Source organism: Bos grunniens, chromosome 17 (genome assembly GCF_055505025.1).
Source record: "Bos grunniens cultivar Pamir isolate PY7600 chromosome 17, Bosgru_T2T1.0, whole genome shotgun sequence".
NCBI classification, from domain to species: domain Eukaryota; kingdom Metazoa; phylum Chordata; class Mammalia; order Artiodactyla; family Bovidae; genus Bos; species Bos grunniens.
In genome coordinates, this window is record NC_141181.1 from 7,145,238 (window position 1) to 7,165,971 (window position 20,734).

At 37.3% G+C, this 20,734-nt stretch overlaps 1 protein-coding gene across 10 annotated transcripts in view; it reads left to right on the forward strand.

Moving 5' to 3' along the window:
- The window catches only part of LRBA (LPS responsive beige-like anchor protein), a 758,928-nt gene that overhangs the window by 151,965 nt on the left and 586,229 nt on the right, over positions 1–20,734 (forward strand). For all 10 annotated transcript variants that reach the window (XM_086346372.1, XM_086346374.1, XM_086346378.1 and 7 more), the window contains exon 22: positions 19,657–20,715. In XM_086346372.1, the coding sequence (XP_086202498.1) occupies positions 19,657–20,715 (1,059 nt within the window). The remainder of the gene's footprint in view (positions 1–19,656; positions 20,716–20,734) is intronic.

The following is a 20,734-nucleotide window of genomic DNA, read 5'->3' on the forward strand; positions in this document are numbered from 1 at the left end:
TGGACTGGATGAAGCACAAGCTGGACTCAAGATTGCAGGGAAAAGTATCAATAACCTCAGATATGCAGATGACACCACCCTAATAGCAGAAAGCGAAGAGGAACTAAAGAGCCTCTTTATGAAAGTGAAAGAGGAGAGTGAAAAAACTGGCTTGAAATTCAGCATTCAATAAATGAAGATCATGGCATCCGGTCCCATTACTTCAATGCAAATTGATGGGATAACAGTGGAAACAGTGACAGACTTTATTTTCTTGGGTTCCAAAATGACTGCAGATGGTGATTGCAACCATGAAATTAAAAGACGCTTCTTGGAAGAAAAGATTTGATGATCTAGATAGCATATTAAAAAGCAGAGATATTACTTTGTCAACAAAGTAATCTAGTAATCAAAGTAGTCTAGTCCAGGCTATGCTTTTTCCAGTGGTCATGTATGGATGTGAGAGTTGGACCATAAAGAAAGCTGAGCATGAAGAATTGATGCTTTTGAACTGTGGTGTTGAAGACTCTTGAGAGTCCCTTGGACTGCAAAGGGGTCAAACCAGTCAATCCTAAAGGAAAGCAGTCATGTATATTCATTGCAAGGATGATGCTGAAACTCCAGTAGTTTGGCCATCTGATGGGAAGGGCTGGCTTATTAAAAAAGACCCTGATGCTGGGAAAGATTGAAGGCAGGAGGAGAAGGGGATGACAGGATGAGATGGTTGGAGGGCATCTCTGACTTGATGGACATGAGTTTGAGCAAGCTCGTGGAGTTGGTGATGGACAGGGAAGCCTGGGGTGCTCTAGTTCATGTGGTCGCAAAGAGTCAGACATGACTGAGCAACTGAACTGAAATGAACTGAAATCACTATTATGATAATTTTTTGTACTCCTCAGCCATGCTGCTGTGTGTGAATTCACAGCACTTAATTTTCTCTTTGTATCTTAAGTCTCTCTTTCCTTTCGTCCTCCCAGTGCTTCCCATCCCTCTTGTTTTTCCTCTCTTCTCTTCTCCCCTCTCCCCACTCCCCCTACTTCTTCCTTCTTCTCTCCCTTCTCACTCCCTCTTCCCCTCCGTCCCCAGTCTCCATGTAGTCACCCTGCACACCTTGCATCAGCGTGGACTGCAGGCTCCTCGTGCGGTCTGTGTTGCCCTCCATCAGGCTCAGCTTGCTTGCTCCCTCTTTGCTTGTGTCTTTTTTTCTTTTAGCCACTGTCTCCTGTTTCTCCTATCCCTCTTTTTCTCTGTTCTTCCCTCCAGTGTTCCTCTAGACATTCTGTACCATGTGCCTTCTCCCTCCCCCCAACCTCCTCCTCTCTGTCTCTGTTTGTTTTGTCTCTGCTCCCCCTCTTCTCCCTTGTCTTTCAGTCAGCCCTTCCCTGGGCTCTGTTACTCGTCTTCAGTCACTGCGTCTGGGTCTTACTCCAGTTGGCACCTTCTTTTTTTCCCCTTTCTGCCTTTATCTTTCTTTTGTTCTTTCCACTCCCCGCCTTTGTTTTTTGTGTTTTTTTAGTTGAGTACCTGCAGGTAGAAGAGATCTTATCCTGAAAGAAGTTCCTTTCCAATATGGGAGGTTATACATGCACTGAAAGAGCAAGGCAGGAAGGAGTCAGTGTCACAGAAAAGACACTCAGATTGAACTGAGCGGGGCTTTGAGCCGTGTATAGTTCGGATGTCATTGGACCACCACCTTGTGCTGTGCTGTGCTTAGTCCCTCAGTCATATCCAGCTCTTCACGACCCTGTGTACTGCAGGCTGCTGGCCTCCTCTGTCCAGTTAATTCTCCAGGCAAGGATACCGGAGTGGGCTGCCATTTCCTTCTCTGGGGATCTCCCTGACTAGGGATCAAACCTCGATCTTCTGCATTGCAGGTAGATTCTTTACCTTCTGAGCCAGCAGGGAATCCTGACTACAACCTTGAAGAGTGATAAATAACATTTGGGTGTGTAGAGATAGGGGTGATGAGAATCACTGGTGGAGGAATTGGCATAAGCAAAAATACCGAGGTGATTTCCCTGAGGGAAAAGCATGGGAATTGTTTGCTCTGCTGAGACTGTGTAACGTACATGAAGAAGAGCAGTAATGAGTCAGATAGGAAACGTAGACTGGCATTTAATCATGTATGATCCTGTAATAGCCCTCATGTTGTATTGTTGGTTAATAGTGGCTGTTAATTGAAAGCCCGCATCAGCAGGGATGAAAGGTTTTATACTCTTCCTATCTCCCTAACTGAGCGTAGTGCTGAGAACTTGGCAGCTTGTGCTGAATAAGAAGGAGGAAACGCACCACCACTGTGTGTGTGAGTCGCCCGATCCAGTCCAACCCTTTGTGACCCCCTGGACTGTAGCCCGCCAGGCTCCCCCGTCCATGGGATTCTCCAGGCATGAATACTGGAGTGGGTTGCCATTCCTTCTCCCGGGGATCTTCCTGACCCAGGGATCGAACCTAAGTCATCCTGCATTGCAGGCAGATTCTATACCAACTGAGTCACCCGGGAAGCTGAGCCATTGATTACATCATCGTGTGGCATCATGCCGCCCCGTGTGTACCTTGGCACCTCAGTCTTTTCTTATCAGTGACCCAGGAAATAGCCACTGACTTTAAAGCGGTACCTACAAACACACAGTATGTTTTAGGGATTGTCTCGTTAGAGTAACTTGGGATGTGCATCTTACTACCGTTTCCGGGACCCCCCCTCAGAATCTCAGTCAGAATCTTGTGGGATGTTTCTAGAAATCCGTATTTAAAATAAGCCCTTCTTATGTACTTTAAATTTTTAGGGCCCCTCAAACTGTACAAGGAATTAGTTTTACTTACTTCAATATTCTCTCCTCCTCTCTTTTAAACTAAGATGTTAATATAATATACTCTCTAGAAAGTATCATGAAGACAGACTAATTCTATGTAAATTAAATATAGACCCCAGTTAAGACCCCTTAATACATTCTTTTTATCATAAAGGAAAATATATTTTTTATTTCTTGGAGCATATTTTAAGACATAGAAAATGTTAAAAGAAGAAGTATGAGCTGCTTTTCTTATGTAGTGTCTGAATCAGTGTTTTTTAGACTCAAATTTATACACAAACCCAAAGCAGACTTTGTTTTCTGTGTGTATTAAATATGTATATTTAATTAGTTCATATTTTTCTTTACTCCAGTGACTTACGGCTTTAAATAGATTGTAAAACCTTTGCAAAGAAAATAGTGACATTCTAGGAAGGTCTTTTTTGCCTACTTTGAGTCAAGAATCAGTCTTGGACTAAAGTTTCAGAATTACAGTTATAAAATGGAAAAAATCCTGATTATTTCAAAGTAGTTTTATCTGAGTAAAACTGCACCTGACCCTTTTTGCTGTGGAAGTGTACTTCAGAAGATAAGTGCTAAAGCTTTACTTTTTGAGGCTGAAAAGAAAAATTTAAAGTTACAAGTTGCGTCTTGTGGTTTTTCACCTTTAATGTTTCATAAATGTCTTTCAGTTTTATTTCTTTGTATGATTTTTTTTCATTTATGAAAAAGCTTTTCTCTTTAGTAAGTCTGATGTAAAGTGATTTATTTGAATGTAGCTATGTTAATGTGTTTGGAATCATAAATCCTGGTATCTATTTTTAAAGTAAAATGGAAAGCTTATACTCTAACGCTCTTCAAATCAATATTTAATAAAGTTTAGGACAGAGCTGAAGTGATTCAGTAAGTAGGTGAACAATTTGTAGCATGCTGATAAAAATTCTGCTGAAATTATTGGAATCAAAAATTTTTCTTTGAAGATATTAGTTGTAAAGGTTTATAAATATTTTTGTGCATATAATACTGAAGTGATGCATATTTTTTCCTTTTTACAGCCATTTAAAATCTCTGTTACACAAATTTATAACTTGGTTCTTCATAAAGAACTGGTGTGTAAAAAACTAACGTTGCAGACTTGTATAGCTTTTGCAGTTACATCAGGATACATGTAGCTGCTATAAAAAGCCAAAGAAACTCAATTGCAATTTTATTGTCCAGTTTGATAGATATCCTGCCACCTCTGTAGCAGGGAAGCTGTTTGTCACTGTGTCCCTCCCCTCTAACAGCTGAACTACGTTTTAGAAGCAGTAATAGGCTCTCCTGGTGTCTTTGGAGTATGTTGGTTACCTTGGTCTCAGGTTTCAAGTGTGTATCAGTAACTTTTGTAATTTTATTATTTTTTTGTATTTTCTAGGTTTTTATTATTTATCTTCCTAAATTTTTATGCTTCAAATTGAAAATTATCTTGAGTAATTAATTACTGTTTGCACTTGGTATGCCAAAATGCTTCTACTCTTTAGTTGAAATCTAGATTAAGGTCTTAATATATTCTGAATTATGATGAAATGGCTTAAACATAAATGTCAATTGTTTTATAAAAGAAGAATATATAACAGTTTAGGTTGGGTAAAAAGCAAGTGGAAATCACTTTTGTTAAAATTCTCTAAGTGGTTTCTTAAAAGTATATTTAAAAGTTACAAGATATGAACTGGCACATATAAATATACATATGTTTGTATGTGTGAGCTTATGGTGGCTATATAATAAAATTAAGAATTACAAGGTGTTCCCAGGCCGTTCAGTGGTTAGGGCTTTATGCTTCCACTGCAGGGGACACAGATTTGATCCCTGGTCGGGAAACGAAGATGTCACGTGCTGCATGGCTTGCCAAAAAAAAACCCCAAAAATTGCGTATTCTTTTATGATTTCAAGAGTTACAAAATTTTCATATTTCATGATTGTATGCATTTATATTTAATTGCTAAAGTATTTGTTGGCTTTAAGTTTTTTTGAACAGATACTAGTTTTTTTTTGTTTTTTTTTTTTTTGCAATTTTAAATTAATATGTGCTCATTGTTGGGAATGTGCAACCTAGTACAAAATATAAACACAAAATCCTGAAATTACCTGTTATCCCGTCACCTGCATATGGGTTAAGTGCAAGATTTTCTAGTCTTCTGTTCTTTACATAAATAACACACACATATATAATTATTCTCTTGTAAAAATATCATATTTATATTTTGCAGCATTATTTCAATTAGTGATGTACTTCTTACATGAATTTTAGTGCCTGCATATTATCAGGTGTATGTATATTGCATCATATTATGGAGAAGTAAAGTTAAGAGCAAAAGCTGTAGCTCTGATATAAAGTCTGAATACTATCAGACCACTTGAAATTCTAGGAAGGAGTGATTGAGTAAATGATTCAAGTTTACTTGTCATGTTCTGGCCTTCTCCAGATTTTATTTGGAAAAACTGGTGGAGGTGATTTTTAAAAATCTGTTGAGTTGTATTACAGTGTATTGCACTGTGGTTTAATTTTCCTTTGTCTTTGAGCAGTGATGAATCTGCTCCTACATTATATATATATACACACATACATACATACACACACATATATATATATATGTCTTATTTTGTAGAATGAATTCCTAAAATGCCAGAAGGAGTTTGCATGTTTTAAAAAGATATTGCTAAGTTGCTATGTAAAAAATTGTGTATCGATTTGTATTCTAACTTTACCTGGGAGTGCTTGTCTAGACTGTTCTTAAGAAAATAAAATTGGTCAAGATGAATTTTTAAAATTTAACTTTATTTACTTTTAATTGGAGGATAATGGCTTTATAATACTGTGTTGGTTCTGCTATATATTTGCACGAATCAGCCGTTAGTAAATTATTGTGATATTATTTTATGTCACTGTGCTTCCTGTCTTCATCTAAAATGAGGGTTATACTACCTGTCTGTTTAGGGTTGCTTTGAAGATTGTCTCAATATTTGCCAGATGCTTAAATCAGTAAATAAGAAGCATCCTGTGTATCTCAACTATTATGCAAGTATTTTAAACCATATATGGTATTGCACACTAAAATGAGCTTAATTTAGTATTTATTACGTGTATGTTTTCAGGCATGGTGTGGAATGGGGAACAATTATTGATTAGATGAAAATTTTCATACTTTAAGGCAGTTGAAGGGAAGAAAATTTCTTTAAGTAAATTTCTTTTAAATTAATTAAAGAATGTTAGATGTTAAGTTAATTAAGAATGTTTTCCATGTGTTAGTATGATATTTATAGAGATTAAGAGGATACTGATTGTTTGGAAAGTTTCTCTTTAAATTGCATCCTCACTTGGTGTTAATAAGAAAGTGTTGTTCAAAAGTCATTTTATGAAAGAGTGAGGCTTCTTTTTATGTTTACTAGTATTGCATGCTTAAGATGGTGAACTTTAGACCAAAAGTTGCAACTTTTATGTAACATCTGAATATTAGACCAATTAAAATTCTAGGAAGAAATAACTGAGTGAATTAATTTGCTTTTCATATTATGGGTTTCTCAAAAACTCTGTTCAGAAAAATTGGTGGAAATAATTTTTTTTAAATATATTGAAATTAATTTAAAATATACACAGACATGCACACATACATGTAGTTGAAAAGATCCAGAGTCAGTAATAGTTAAAGCAGTAAAATCAGATTTTATTCAGGAACTCTTGTAATAGGGAGAAAAATCCTGAGTATAGAGGTCAGCTCAACTCTGAATGCAAGGAGAAGTCTCGGTTTTATAGCTAAGGAGCAGAGTAGAAGGGAGGAAGGTCTTCAGTGAATGGAAAATAAAGAAGAGGAGCCATCTGGGTGGCCAGATTCTAGTTAACCAGACTTTAACAGGACTTTTGCTGAAGGCAGGCCAGGCTGATTAGATATCATCCATGAACAGTGGGAAGTGAGGAACTGCTCAAATGTCTGGCAAGGACATAGGGCCTAGTTGAGACAGGGGTTCAGAGGAACCTTAATAAAGTTTGGTTAAGGAGAGAGTCTTTGTCAATACAAACAAAAATACAGTTGTACTGCTTTTAAATTTGTTGTTTCTGCTTCCTTGGCAGTTTTTATATAGGTATGTTCAATTTTTTGTTATTTATTCTTTTGTTTTTTTTGTAGTGGGCTTATTTTAAGCTTTCTGTGAACAGAATAGTAAGATTTACAAGTCAATTCCATTTGAAAATAATTTTTTAATTTGTCTGTGTAAAACACACAGTTGCCTTTTAAAACAGTGAATAAATAAAGCTTACCCTTACGTGTATGATAAAATTTTCCTTCTTTCTCATGATTCACAAAGCCTTTGTAGTTCAATACCTCCTTACGGTTGATATACTTACTTACTATTTTTATTGCTCATCACTCCCAGAAATGCTTTAATCTTGTTGCTTTACCAGATAACTCAGTATCTTGAATTTTCTTTCACCATCTTTCTTACACATCATTTCTTACACACATCTTCTTAAATTTCTTCTGCACGATGTCTCCCCTTGCTCTTAATCTTGCTCTTCTCTTTCTTGCAAATAAGTAATCATTAATGAGGGCCAAACTTAAATGTCAGCCCCTTCTTGGTACCTCCAGGTGTTTCTAGGCACAGTTGTGTGTTTTCCGTATACTGCCAGTAGTATCTAAATTTTACTTTGAATTACTTGAAATTTTTAAAGCATTACCAGAGGGCACACAGAAGGCATGAACAAATAGAAAAATGTAATTCCTAGAATAGGAAGATTCAACATCATAAAGTTATAATAGCTTTTCTTTAGGTTTTAAAGAAATTTCTTTAGGTTGTTTTATAAAGCTAATGAAATCCCAAGGAAATGCCAATTAACCATTTTTCTTTTGGAGGGGAAAAAACAGAGGAAGGTAATTATTAAGGAACAGTAAAACAAAATAAACAAGTAAAAATATCCAGAAAGATTCTGTAAAAAGAGCAACTAGAAGGAACTAAGTCTACAGAGGACTAAGTTACATGACTAGGTGTCAGTAATTTAAAAGATGCATTATTGACACATGAAGAGATGGGCTGACCAGGGGATTAGAAGAGAAAGTCCAGAAATAAACAAAATTCCATATAAGTATTTAGTATATTGTACAGGATATGTCTCAAATCACCAGGCAAAACTTTAAACTATCCATGAATAATGTTGGGACAATAGAGGAAAAAAGTTGGAATATGATGAAATTTAACATATGGATCAATTAAATGGACAGTGATGCAGATGGAGGGAGGAAGCATAAAAGTACAGAAGACGTAATTCTTCTGTAAACTTTTGTGTAAGAATTTTCTCAGTATGACTTAGAATCTAGAACCATTAAAGAAAAAAAGACTAATTTTTTTTAACTACATTAAAACATGCAAAATGCTTTGTGACCAAAAAACAAATAATACCGTAGGCAAAGTCAGAAAGGCAGACGACAAATTGAGAAAACTATTTAGGACCAGATCAAAGATAGCATTCCTTTTATATAAACTTCTCCTAGAAATAGAGAGGGAACAACAGCCTAATAGGAAGATGGACAAAAGGCATGATCAAACAACCCATGGAAAACTGAGTAAAAAGTACTTTAGATTTATGAAAAGATTCTGAACCTATTCATTGTAACGGACTGCAAAGTAAGAGAGTTCACCAGTGTATATTAAGTGACAAAAGAAAGTGTGAAACAGGGTGTGTAGTGGATATTAGTGAGTAAAACAGGTGGGCAAGTGAGCATTTGTATTTGTCTATATATGCACAAAAGTACTCTGGAAAGATACATAAGAAATTAATAACTGATTGCCTGACTTTTGGGGAATTGTGCAGGTGAGGACCAGTGGTGAGAAGGAGATTTCTAGGCTGTCTACTCTTTTATATTGGAATCATGTGAATTGTAGAGGAGAAATTCTTCCTTGACTCTCTTAAGATTCCTGACTGGACCTGAAAATTAACAGAGATTATCAAGAGAAAAGCATATGAATTTATTTAATATATTTTACACCAAGTGGGTGTTTTCATGAGGAGGTGAAGACCCAAAGAAACAGTGAAGTCTGAGCATTTTTATATTAGATTTGACGAAGGGTGGAAAATCTTGGATAAACATGGGAGGGCAAAGTGTATAAGGACAGTGCACTGCGGGAAAACGGTCAGGGACTGTCCATTCGGATTCTTCTCGGCATCCCTCTGTTGTTGAGATGAGGGTGCGCTTTTTCCTTTGGGTTTTACCTACCTCTCACATAAGAAGCTTCAGGGACAAGGGAGTGATTGAGAGTCCTTATAACCTGCTTCAGGGGAGGATGAAGAGGGCAGCATCTTTCTTATACACACTGTTTCTGAAATTCCTTCATCTTAAAAAATAGTGTGCCGGTGTTCCATATTTTGGGATAGTGTGTTGTGAACTCCATTAAAATATACTACCTACTTAAAAAAAGTTTTGAGTGTATTACACGGTGAGTATTAGTGCTTATTATATACGTGACTTGTTTTCCTCACAGAATTGTTTCTCTTTGTTATTGAACATATAATGTTTTGGTAACTAATTCTTTTAGGTGGTTTTCTTAGAATGGGTTAGGCTTTATACTTGATATCCCTCTAATCAGGTTGTTATTAGGGTAGCATTTAAACTCTTAGGTTTGACCAGAATATTTAGATTTTTAACCAGGATATTTTGCATAAAATAGATCAGTAAATATGTATAAACTTATCAGATCAGATCAGTCGCTCAGTCGTGTCCGACTTTTTGCGACCCCATGAATCGCAGCACACCAGGCCTCCCTGTCCAACACCAACTCCCGGAGTTCACTGAGACTCACGTCCATCGAGTCAGTGATGCCATCCAGCCATCTCATCCTCTGTCGTCCCCTTCTCCTCCTGCCCCCAATCCCTCCCAGCGTCAGGGTCTTTTCCAATGAGTCAGCTCTTCGCATGAGGTGGCCAAAGTATTGGAGGTTCAGCTTCAGCATCATTCCTTCCAAGGAAATCCCAGGGCTGATCTCCTTCAGAGTGGACTGGTTGGATCTCCTTGCAGTCCAAGGGACTCTCAAGAGTCTTCTCCAACACCACAGTTCAAAAGCATCAATTCTTCGGCGCTCAGCCTTCTTCACAGTCCAACTGTCACATCCATACATGACCACAGGAAAAACCAAAGCCTTGACTAGACGGACCTTTGTTGGCAAAGTAATGTCTCTGCTTTTGAATATGCTATCTAGGTTGGTCATTACTTTCCTTCCAAGGAGTAAGCGTCTTTTAATTTCATGGCTGCAGTCACCATCTGCAGTGATTTTGGAGCCCAGAAAAATAAAGTCTGACACTGTTTCCACTGTTTCCCCATCTATTTCCCATGAAGTGATGGGACCGGATGCCATGATCTTCGTTTTCTGAATGTTGAGCTTTAAGCCAACTTTTTCACTCTCCACTTTCACTTTCATCAAGAGGCTTTTTAGTTCCTCTTCACTTTCTGCCATAAGGGTGGTGTCATCTGCATATCTGAGGTTATTGATAATTCTCCCGGCAATCTTGATTCCAGCTTGTGTTTCTTTCATCCAGCGTTTCTCATGATGTACTCTGCATATAAGTTAAATAAACAGGGTGACAATATACAGCCTTGACGTACTCCTTTTCCTATTTGGAACCAGTCTGTTGTTCCATGTCCAGTTCTAACTGTTGCTTCCTGACCTGCATACAAATTTCTCAAGAGGCAGGTCAGATGGTCTGGTATTCCCATCTCTTTCAGAATTTTCCAGAGTTTATTGTGATCCACACAGTCAAAGGCTTTGGCATAGTCAGTAAAGCAGAAATAGATGTTTTTCTGGAACTCTCTTGCTTTTTCCATGATCCAGCGAATGTTGGCAATTTGATGTCTGATTCCTCTGCCTTTTCTAAAACCAGCTTGAACATCAGGAAGTTCGCGGTTCACATATTGCTGAAGCCTGGCTTGGAGAATTTTGAGCATTACTTTACTAGCGTGTGAGATGAGTGCAATTGTGCAGTAGTTTGAGCATTCTTTGGCATTGCCTTTCTTTGGGATTGGAATGAAAACTGACTTTTTCCAGTCCTGTGGCCACTGCTGAGTTTTCCAAATTTGCTGGCATATTGAGTGCAGCACTTTCACAGCATCATCTTTCAGGATTTGGAATAGCTCAACTGGAATTCCATCATCTCCACTAGCTTTGTTCATAGTGATGCTTTCTAAGGCCCACTTGACTTCACATTCCAGGATGTCTGGCTCTAGGTCAGTGATCACACCATCGTGATTATCTTGGTCATGAAGATCTTTTTTGTACAGTTCTTCTGTGTATTCTTGCCACCTCTGCTTAATATCTTCTGCTTCTGTTAGGTCCATACCATTTCTGTCCTTTATTGAGCCCATCTTTGCATGAAATGTTCCTTTGGTATCTCTGATTTTCTTGAAGAGATCTCTAGTCTTCCCCATTCTGTTGTTTTCCTCTATTTCTTTGCATTGATCACTGAAGAAGGCTTTCTTATCTCTTCTTGCTATAAGCTTATAAATACTTAAAATTTGCTTATAATTATTATGTCTTAATGCCATTATTGTTGTAAGCTGTTGCATCAGAGTCTCTATAAAAGATTTCCTGTTGTGTGGTTATGATCATTTTGAGCTATGCTTCCTAATATCCCATATGGGAAGATTCAGCTGTTTTTGAAGAAAAATGTGTCTTATTTATCAGCTGTGGAAAGGTTGGTAACTTAAGAAGTTAACATATCATATACAGCTGTTATTCCAAAGGAAAATAACATCCAATAAAAAGGATGAATTTGCTTACAAAAAGAAAGCTAATTCCTAAACATTGTTAATGTTTAAAACAACCTAAATTTTATAGGTAAAATTTTTTAATACATAGGTTAGTAATGCTGATCTCTTAATATATTGCATTCATCTTTTATCTCCTAATTAGTAAATTTGAGTGTCTATTAAGTTGAAAGTAATGGCTAAAGAAACATTATAGTTATTAGCTCATGAGTGTATTTCAGAGAAGAGTCGGACATAACTGAGCGACTTCCCTTTCACATTTCACTTTCATGCATTGGAGAAGGAAATGGCAACCCACTCCACTGTTTTTGCCTGGATCCCAGGGACGGGGGAGCCTGGTGGGCTGCTGTGTGTGGGGTCACACAGAGTCGGACACGACTGAAGCAACTTAGCAGCAGCAGCATGAGTGTCTTTAACTAGTAGCTTACAGTAGTGATTTCCAAACATGGCAAACAGCTATAGATTAGCTATCAAATGATTGGGAAGATTAATGACTAGTCTTTTAGTGAAGTAATTTAGAACAATATCTGGTAATTAATTAGGAATTATCAGTCACAAATACTTTTAGGAAAACAGTATCAAAAAAGATAACAACAGTGATAATTACTCAGTTGCCATTTAGGTTTTCAACTACTGGAGTAAATTAAAAGGTTTAAAAATCAACTTCAAAAATTTAAAATGCATTTCTAATATTCATATTTGCAAAAAAAAAGAATAAACAAGTTGCTTTGCTTAGGGAAGATAAAGCACTGTTTTAGAACAGATTTGACTACAAGTCTGTTTATCACAAAAGAAAATACATTCCTGTGGCACATTAAGTATACCTTTATGAAACTGTACTTTGTGTTGAATTGCAATGTGTATTATAGGAACCATCTCCTTGTGCTTGAAAATTTAATACTAAATGTTATTTGTTAACCTATCTTTCAAATGGCCAGTTCAAAGTTTCTGTCCTCAGCATGAATACAGTTAGAATGTGAGAAAGAACTACATTACAGAGACATACGTATTGTGTTTCACCTTTAGAATGAACAGTCTCTTAGCAAGTGATTGAAAGACAGTCATGGGAAGTTGTAACTTAAGTGAATACTGTTCAGAGCAACATGAAAAGTCTCTCTTTAAGAGAGAGTTTGTGATAGCAAAAATATGTATCTTCTATTGGCTCTGAAGGGGACATGGGAATCCAAGAGGAATTCTTCAAGTTGTTTATGAACTTGCAAGGAACGTCGCTGCATAGAGCACTGCAGTGGGCTGCAGGTATTATGAAAGTTTTGTTTCCCTGTTACTACAATGTTAGTAATCTTAATAAAAGCATTAACATAAAAGTGAATGATTTTTTTCAGGACTCTTTTTCATTTATTTTTTTCTATTAAGTTTTTATCCTATTATGCTGTATTTGCTGTATGCTCAGTCACGTAGTCATGTCTGACTCTTTGCAACCCCATAGCCTATAGCCCGCCAGGCTCCTCTTTCCATGGGATTCTCCAGGAAAGAGTACTGGAGCGGGTTGCCATTTCCTACTCCAGGGTATCTTCCTGACCCAGGGATTGAAAACCCATGTCTTGTGCCTCCTGCATTGTCAGGTGGATTCTTTACTACTGTGCCACCTGGGAAGTCCATTTGTATTCTATTACCAAATTAAAAAAAAAAATATATATATATATATATATAGTAGTTAGATGTGATCACATAGATCAGATATTAAGTTCTTGAAATGTCTATTAAATTCCTGTTGTATACCATTTTAAGATGATGACTAACATTCTTTGTAAAAATATATTGAACAAGTATAATCATAACAATTTGAAATTTTTCCATACTGTTTTAACATACTGAATGAGTTTTATAGTGGAAGTAATGTAGGTTCTAACTTTTTAGTCTCAAATCTGTTTTATTTATTCTTCAAAACGGTGCTCTTTAGTATAGGCACATACTTGTTTTGAAATGGATGGCGGTTTTTTACTGTTAAGTTTCTTTTGTAGCAGTTGAACTAGGGGATAGCAGTTCCTCCTCACCTTAGGAGTGTAGCTGTTGGTCTTAACGTAGGGTGAAAATTTATCCTTACTATACAGTGTCTCAGTTTGTTAATTGAGTTAAGCTGGCAAGTTAAACCACTAACATTTAATGCATTTTGTGTTGAAACGCAACATAAACATGCCATGAAAGGATTTTGCAAAAATACAAAAATACCCAGAATAGAGGGAAGAGGAGTGTGGTAAATAACAGTCAAGTTTAGAGTCTATGGATCAGCTGGGTAAGTTGTATTAATTTAGGTTTGGGGTAAGTAAGTCATAAGCTTAGTATGGGGAAGCCAAAAATCAACTTCATTTTCATTAAAAAAAAAAAAAAAAAGTCTCACATTTCTCAGAACTGGCTCCCTCAACTGTTTGAAGCTTAAGATTACTGCTTGTATGTGCTGTCGGACACGACTGAGCGACTTCACTTTCACTTTTCACTTTCATGCATTGGAGAAGGAAATGGCAACCCGCTCCAGTGTTCTTGCCTGGAGAATCCCAGGGATGGGGAGCCTGGTGGGCTGCCGTCTCTGGAGTCTCGCAGAGTCGGACACGACTGAAGCGACTTAGCAGCGGCAGTGCTGCAAGCAAAAACCATTAAAAAGATTAAGTAGAACTTTGATTTTGACATCTTGATACTTTCCCCTACTCTATGCTATTGGAAAACAACCCCAACCTATTCTGCCACACTTTTAGGGAGGGTAACACAGAGGATCACCCGTCTTGTTTATATTAGCAAATGGGAAGGGTGATTAAGAGACTGTGTGTTGAATGCAAAGGTAACACTTCCATCCCCTGCTCCCCACGTGGTTCCTAAAATACAGGCACCAGACCATTACCTTGCAGGCAGGACCCGAGGGCGCGGCTTTGGGTTGTCTGTGTCCCTTCTTGTCCTAGGCCCCGCCCAGATCATTCTGTGGTAGAGGTAAAAGTTGATTACTGTACTTTGTAAAAAGTTAAAAAGCTTTTTAACCTCTTGGGCTTTAGCCCCGCCTTGTGTTAATCTGAGGAAAGAACCAAGTTATACAAGAAAGTTAAGGAAAGCATCTCACTCAGGAGATAGAAACAAAGCAGATAAAAGGCAGTTCAGAGAAAACATGATATAAAGAAGAAGAAAGAAGATGGAAGAAAAGCAGCTAACATCCTCGGACAAATGAGATTCTAAGACATGAAACCAGAACTGAATCCTATTCTGTTTGATGTTAATAATAGACAAAGAACCACCACAGCACCTATTGAAAATTAATGATAGTTGTAATAATGTTAAGCACATACATAGATTATTTTGTATATTGTATCATTTTAAGCATTTTACATACAAAAACTCATTCAATCTTTCAATGAGTATATGCTAATAATGTGTTACTATTACTGTACTGTTAAGGAAGCAGTTAACAGTAAAACCTCTTGCCAATGCAAAAATATCCTCTCCTTAAAATGCAGAGGAGAATTTGTTGTTGTTGTTGTTCAGTTGCTAAGTCATGTCTGACTCTTTGCGACCCCATGGACTGCAGCATGCCAGGCTTCCCTGTAGAAAAGAATGTAACGTTATTATTACTAAAAAAAAAAGCATTACATTAGAATATGATGTGTGTATATCATATGCAATCCACCAAGGAGATTACAAAGGAAAAAAATAAATTTCATTCTTTTATATGGCTGGATATAATCCATTACATACATTTTCTTATTTTTATTAAAAAAAATAAATTCTTATGTATTTTTGACAAACTGGAGGTTACATCTTGGAGGCAAGCACATAGGCTTAAATTCTTATAGAGACAGGGCACCATCATGCTTGATGTGTTTGAAAGGAATGGCTCCAATGCCCTCAGGAAAGACATCCTAGGGATACAAAACTAGCAAGAGGCTTATTATCTTTTAAAAAGGTTTAAATACATCTCCAGTTACCAGAGAAAATATTTCCAACTTCAAGTTTTCTATAGGAAAAACCACAGGGGAGAGAGGAACTTTCCTTTCCCTTTTGACACCAGAGAAATTTAAAATATGAAGTTTGTATTTACCTTTCTTAGGAAAAATATGAGCAGCAGAAAAGTGAAGTGACTAGTGCAGAGTCACATAAGAGTGAAAACGTGTGGAAAAGTGGAAAACGTGTTCAGTGGGTAGATGAGGCACTTTCCAGATAATAGAACCAAAAGACAAAGCAGATGGAAAATCGAGAAATGGTAAGAAGAGTAGGAGACCAATCAGTGCATTGTCAAAAAACAGAAATCCCGGGGAGTGAGAACAGGGGAGAGAGAGGGGACGGGAGTATAAACTAAGTTATTCAAGAAAAATTCTCAGAACCAAAGGATATTCATTAGTAGGTTGGAAGGGCCCAGTGGGTATTTAGCACCATGGGTCAAAATAGATCCGTACCAGGAATTGTTGTGGGAATTGCAAAGCACTAGGAACAAAGAGAAGACTTTGTAAAATTTCACGAAAAAGAACAAAGTAAGTAAAAATAAGTCATATGAAGGTTCACAAATCAGAAATACCTCTCAGACTTCCCAACAATAAACACAGAAAGAAGAAGACAATCAAGACATAACTTCCATATTCTGAAGGTAGATGTTTTCCACCCTGTGATTTTATCTGACCTTCAAGTGTGAAGGTAGAGGAAGTTTACCCTTCGGTCTTAAAAATTTCAAGCGGACAGTGGAGGATATACTGCACCCAAAGGGGAGACTAGAACAAAGAAGATACGGGATATAAGAAACAGGAGAGAGATGAAGGGATCTCCAGGATTCCAGCGAAGGGAGGTCCCAGGGTGGCTGCATTGTAGTAGCCTTGTGATAGTCCATCTCAACTGAAATAGTTTGACTTAAGATACAGTTATAGGGGGAGCTGTTATTACTGAAATGCCAGGTGCCTTTGTAAGATCTTTTTAAAGCCTGAGGACAAATTTCCCACAGGAGATGGGCGCATGTCCTCATGACTGCTTGTCTTGACAGTGTGGTGAATAGTTGCTGTTCTCTCTAGTCCTGCTCCCTGCATCACCTGAAGATTCTCACTTCACCCCTCAAACATGGGATCTGTTGTGCTCTGCTCTGAGAGTAGAATTGTAAGCTGAGAACTGGCAAATATAAGAGTTTTTGTTGGACCTTATTTATGCTAACTACCCACTACCTGGCCCCCACTAGCCCTCAGAGATCTTTTATCCTTTGTATTTCCCGGTGTTTCCTAATGACCTTGCCTATAGACATAAATGGTCTTCTGTATCCTCTTAGAGAAGCTGGAACCTGCTGGGTACACAGGTCCTGTGTAGTTTTCTTTTCCGGGAGCCTTTGGTTAACTCTGGGAATGTTGGTCTTTCTTTTAGTTGGCTAGGTTTATGCTCTACTTAGTATCTCAAACTAAACATTCTAGGTATGTTTACTATATAGGTAGTAAACTATTAAAGTAGGAAACAATGAATAGAAATACAAGGATGGTGATTTCCTCTTGTTGGGAGTTGGTGAGGTTCAGAGTACAATTGAGGATGGGCACATAGTAGAATTGCGAGGTATGTTCTGTTCCTTGCCATGGGTATAAAAATCGCGTGGGGCTAAAAAATTGCTCTTTAACCGTACACGTAGATTGTATATATTCATACTTATTGATACAGTTTATAATAAAAATTTTAAAAATCCTCAATTTGAGTAAAGTCAAACCCATGATTATTCAAAACTGAACTCATTCTATAATACTGTTGTGTTACACATGATTATGTATTAATATGTCATGACAGATATTATAGCATGTATGGCAGAATACAATTCAAAGTCTGGTACACAGTTTATGGTTCTCTGCAACCGTAAAGCACTGGCTCCATCTCTCACCTCATCGTCTGCAGTCCTCTGGTGGTTTCTTGTTCCTGAAACATACCAAACTTACTTTGGCTCCAAGGCCTTTGCATTTGTTTTTCCTTCAGCCTGAAACTTTTTCGATATTCGTGTAACTTTCTTTGTCACTTTCTCTGTTCAAACATCTCCAGAGACCTTGCCCAGTTTCCCTAGTAAAGCATACCTCCCACCTAGATTTTCTTCTTCAGTTATTCTGCACCCCCCAGCTTTTTTCTTAAAATTGTCTTACTATTACTTGACATTATCTTATATGTTTGTGTGTTTATCTTTCACCTATTCCAGTAAACATAGGCACCATGAACATTGTATTGTTCACCACACAGTGTCTGGCGTGCTGTAGATAATTCAGTAAATTTTTCTCGGATGAATAAATGAGGAATTCATCAATTAAAGAACTTAGTTCAAAGATGATATCAGCCTTCTGGGCATTGAAGAAATTGATATTTTTTAATGTTATTATGCCATTTTACTCTTTAGTGTTGAATATAAGCATTTCATTTTGAAATACTCAAAAAAGTTTCCCACATATTCAAAATTGGAAAATATTTATTTCCTAAACATTTTATTTTTAGGTATACCACATTATGGGGAGACCTAGGTTTGATCCCTCAGTTGGGAAGATTCCCTGAAGGAGGGCATGGTAACCCACTCCAGTATTCCTTCCTGGAGAATCCCATGGACAGAGGAACCTGATGGGCTACAGTCCGTGGGGGTCGCAAAGAGTCGGATATGACTGACAACTAACACTTTCACTATACTCCATTATGGCAAGACTGTACTGTATTTGTCATACGTAAAGGCCAGTTAACAGCTATAGAAGGAACTGTGTACATTGTGCATTATTTATAGTTTTGTTTGTATTATATCTGCCTGCATACATACTTGCATTCACAGGCCTTCAGAAAGGCCTGTGAATCTTTGGGCATGAAAAATCATCTTTTCTTCTTTTTTATCTACCATCATCCTCCCATACTAGGGCTCAATAAAGGTTTGTTGACTACAAGGTTCAATTTACTATGCTTATTATAATAATATAGGTTACATAAACACTTCTAGCATTGATAAACTCTAATTATGCCTAAACCTTCTGCATGTATTATATTTACTTTTTTGGGTGATGTTCACATTGAAACGTGCTAGTGACAGTCACATAATGGTGGCTGTGAAAGTGAAGTCGCTTAGTCATGTCCGACTCTTTGCGACGGCATGGACTGTAGCCTACCAGACTTCTCCATCCATGGGATTTTCCAGGCAAGAGTACTGGAGTGGGTTGCTGTTTCCTTCTCCAGGGGATCTTCCCGACCCAGGGATCGAACCCAGGTCTCCTGCATTGTGGGCAGAAGCTTTACCCTCTGAGCAACCAGGGAAGATTCCAGTGGTGGCTATAATGTAATAATATGTGATGAAATAACATCATAAACCTTTGACATTAAAATCACAGCGCTCTCTCTTATACTTAAACCTTGAAATTCTTCCATTTAGTTGGGCAAAATGCTAATAAGCATGATATGGGTATGTTCACAGGGTTGAGTATATAGTAATCGCTTATATACAGCTCTACAAGTGGATGGATGAATTGCATGGGTGAATTAACTGGAACTTTCAGACCATTTGTGATCAGTTCAGCTTCGAAAATTATGTTTGACCTTTGGGGAATGGTTGGATCTTTTTATTTCATTGCTAAAATTTTATATTCTTTACCTTAGTATGAAGTTGTTTTCATAGCTAAATAAATGCAGAGAGAGCTATAATATATACTATATATAATATTTAAGTATATAATTTGCATCATATATGAAGTGAACATAACTGATGTTTTTGATCTCTGCTGAGAATAAATCATGGGAAAATGTGTTTTCATTGCTTCTTAAACAATATATTACATAGTGCACAGAGCACTTTCCAATGGTTCATACTTAGATCCTGGTACAAGTTATACAGGTTAGTAGAATAATGTACTGTTTTCCTATACATATGTCTTAAAAATATAATCTAAATAACTGTGTTCTTGTTATTGATTGATGCCATGCTACCTGTTAGCATTGATTAGCTGTAATTTTTTTGATGATTTAGATTTTTGTGGTTGTTACCTTTTATTTATCATTTGGTATTATAGGAAAATTATCTCTTGCATCATATAAACCATGTGTTGGAAAAATTGAACATTTAAATTTTATGTTTTGTTTGCTCTGTTCATTTATTTTTTGTGTGTATTTTGACTCCTTGTATATTTTTCCTCTAGGTCACTTTTGAAATACACAAAGAAAACCTTGCCAGTATATTAAGGGAACACCAGGGAAAAGTTGATGAAGAAACAGGGCATTGTTCTTCAAGTCCAGTTCAAGCAGTCTCTGGCATTAGCAGGGAGGTTAATGTTTCTGTAGGATCCCAACAATCAGATACAAAGGATTCTCCTGTGTCTTCTGATATCACTAGAAATAGTGATGAAAAGTCAAGTATTGGACAGACAAGTTCAGTAGAATCTGCATCCAACACTGAACTGCAAATTCCTGCTACATCTAATGAAGAAAGGACAACTGGGCCAGAAAATGAGGAGTTACTGGATGAAGTCCCTTTAGAAGAAACACTGATAAATGAAACAGTTAATGCAGATAATTTAGAAGGATCTTCTGACATAACAGAAGCTGCAACCATTTCCTCTGATTCTTTCACAACCGGCAAAGACACAGTGACTGTCAATGAAGTAACTGCTTCCATCAGTTCTCCTTCAGAAGAAGATGCTTCAGAGGTGCCAGAATTATTAGATAAGTCTATAGTAGAGGAAGAAGATGATGATGATTATGTAGAACTGAAGGTAGAATGTAGTCCTGTTGAGGAAGCCAGTCTCCCCACAGAGCCCCAGGACAATAGTTTGTCTCCAGGTGCTTCTGAAGCCAGTGAGAGAGTGGATGTGTTTAGTAATGTCCATAAATTAATATTTCAAGAGGAAGAGGCTGTAAATAAGAAACAAACTGACAGTGAAACTCAAGATCCTGAAGATTCTGAAATCTTGCCTATGACAGCACCAGGGGCTTCAGCTACCCTAGCAGATGTGACTGCTTCCCAAGCAGCTGTACATCCGGACGTTGCTCATACGCTGGAGGAACGGGAGAAGACTAACTCCACTGGAGAAACCAAACTAAATAGTGATTCTCATGGGAATATCTTTGAGTCTCCTACTACTTCTGAGCATAAGATTGCTAAGTTGGATGTTTCCAGTGTTGCCACAGATACTGAGAGACTGGAATTGAAAGCCAATACAAACATGGAAGTGTCCCAGCCTCCTCAACCTGCGCTTGAGGTGATTATACTTATTATTT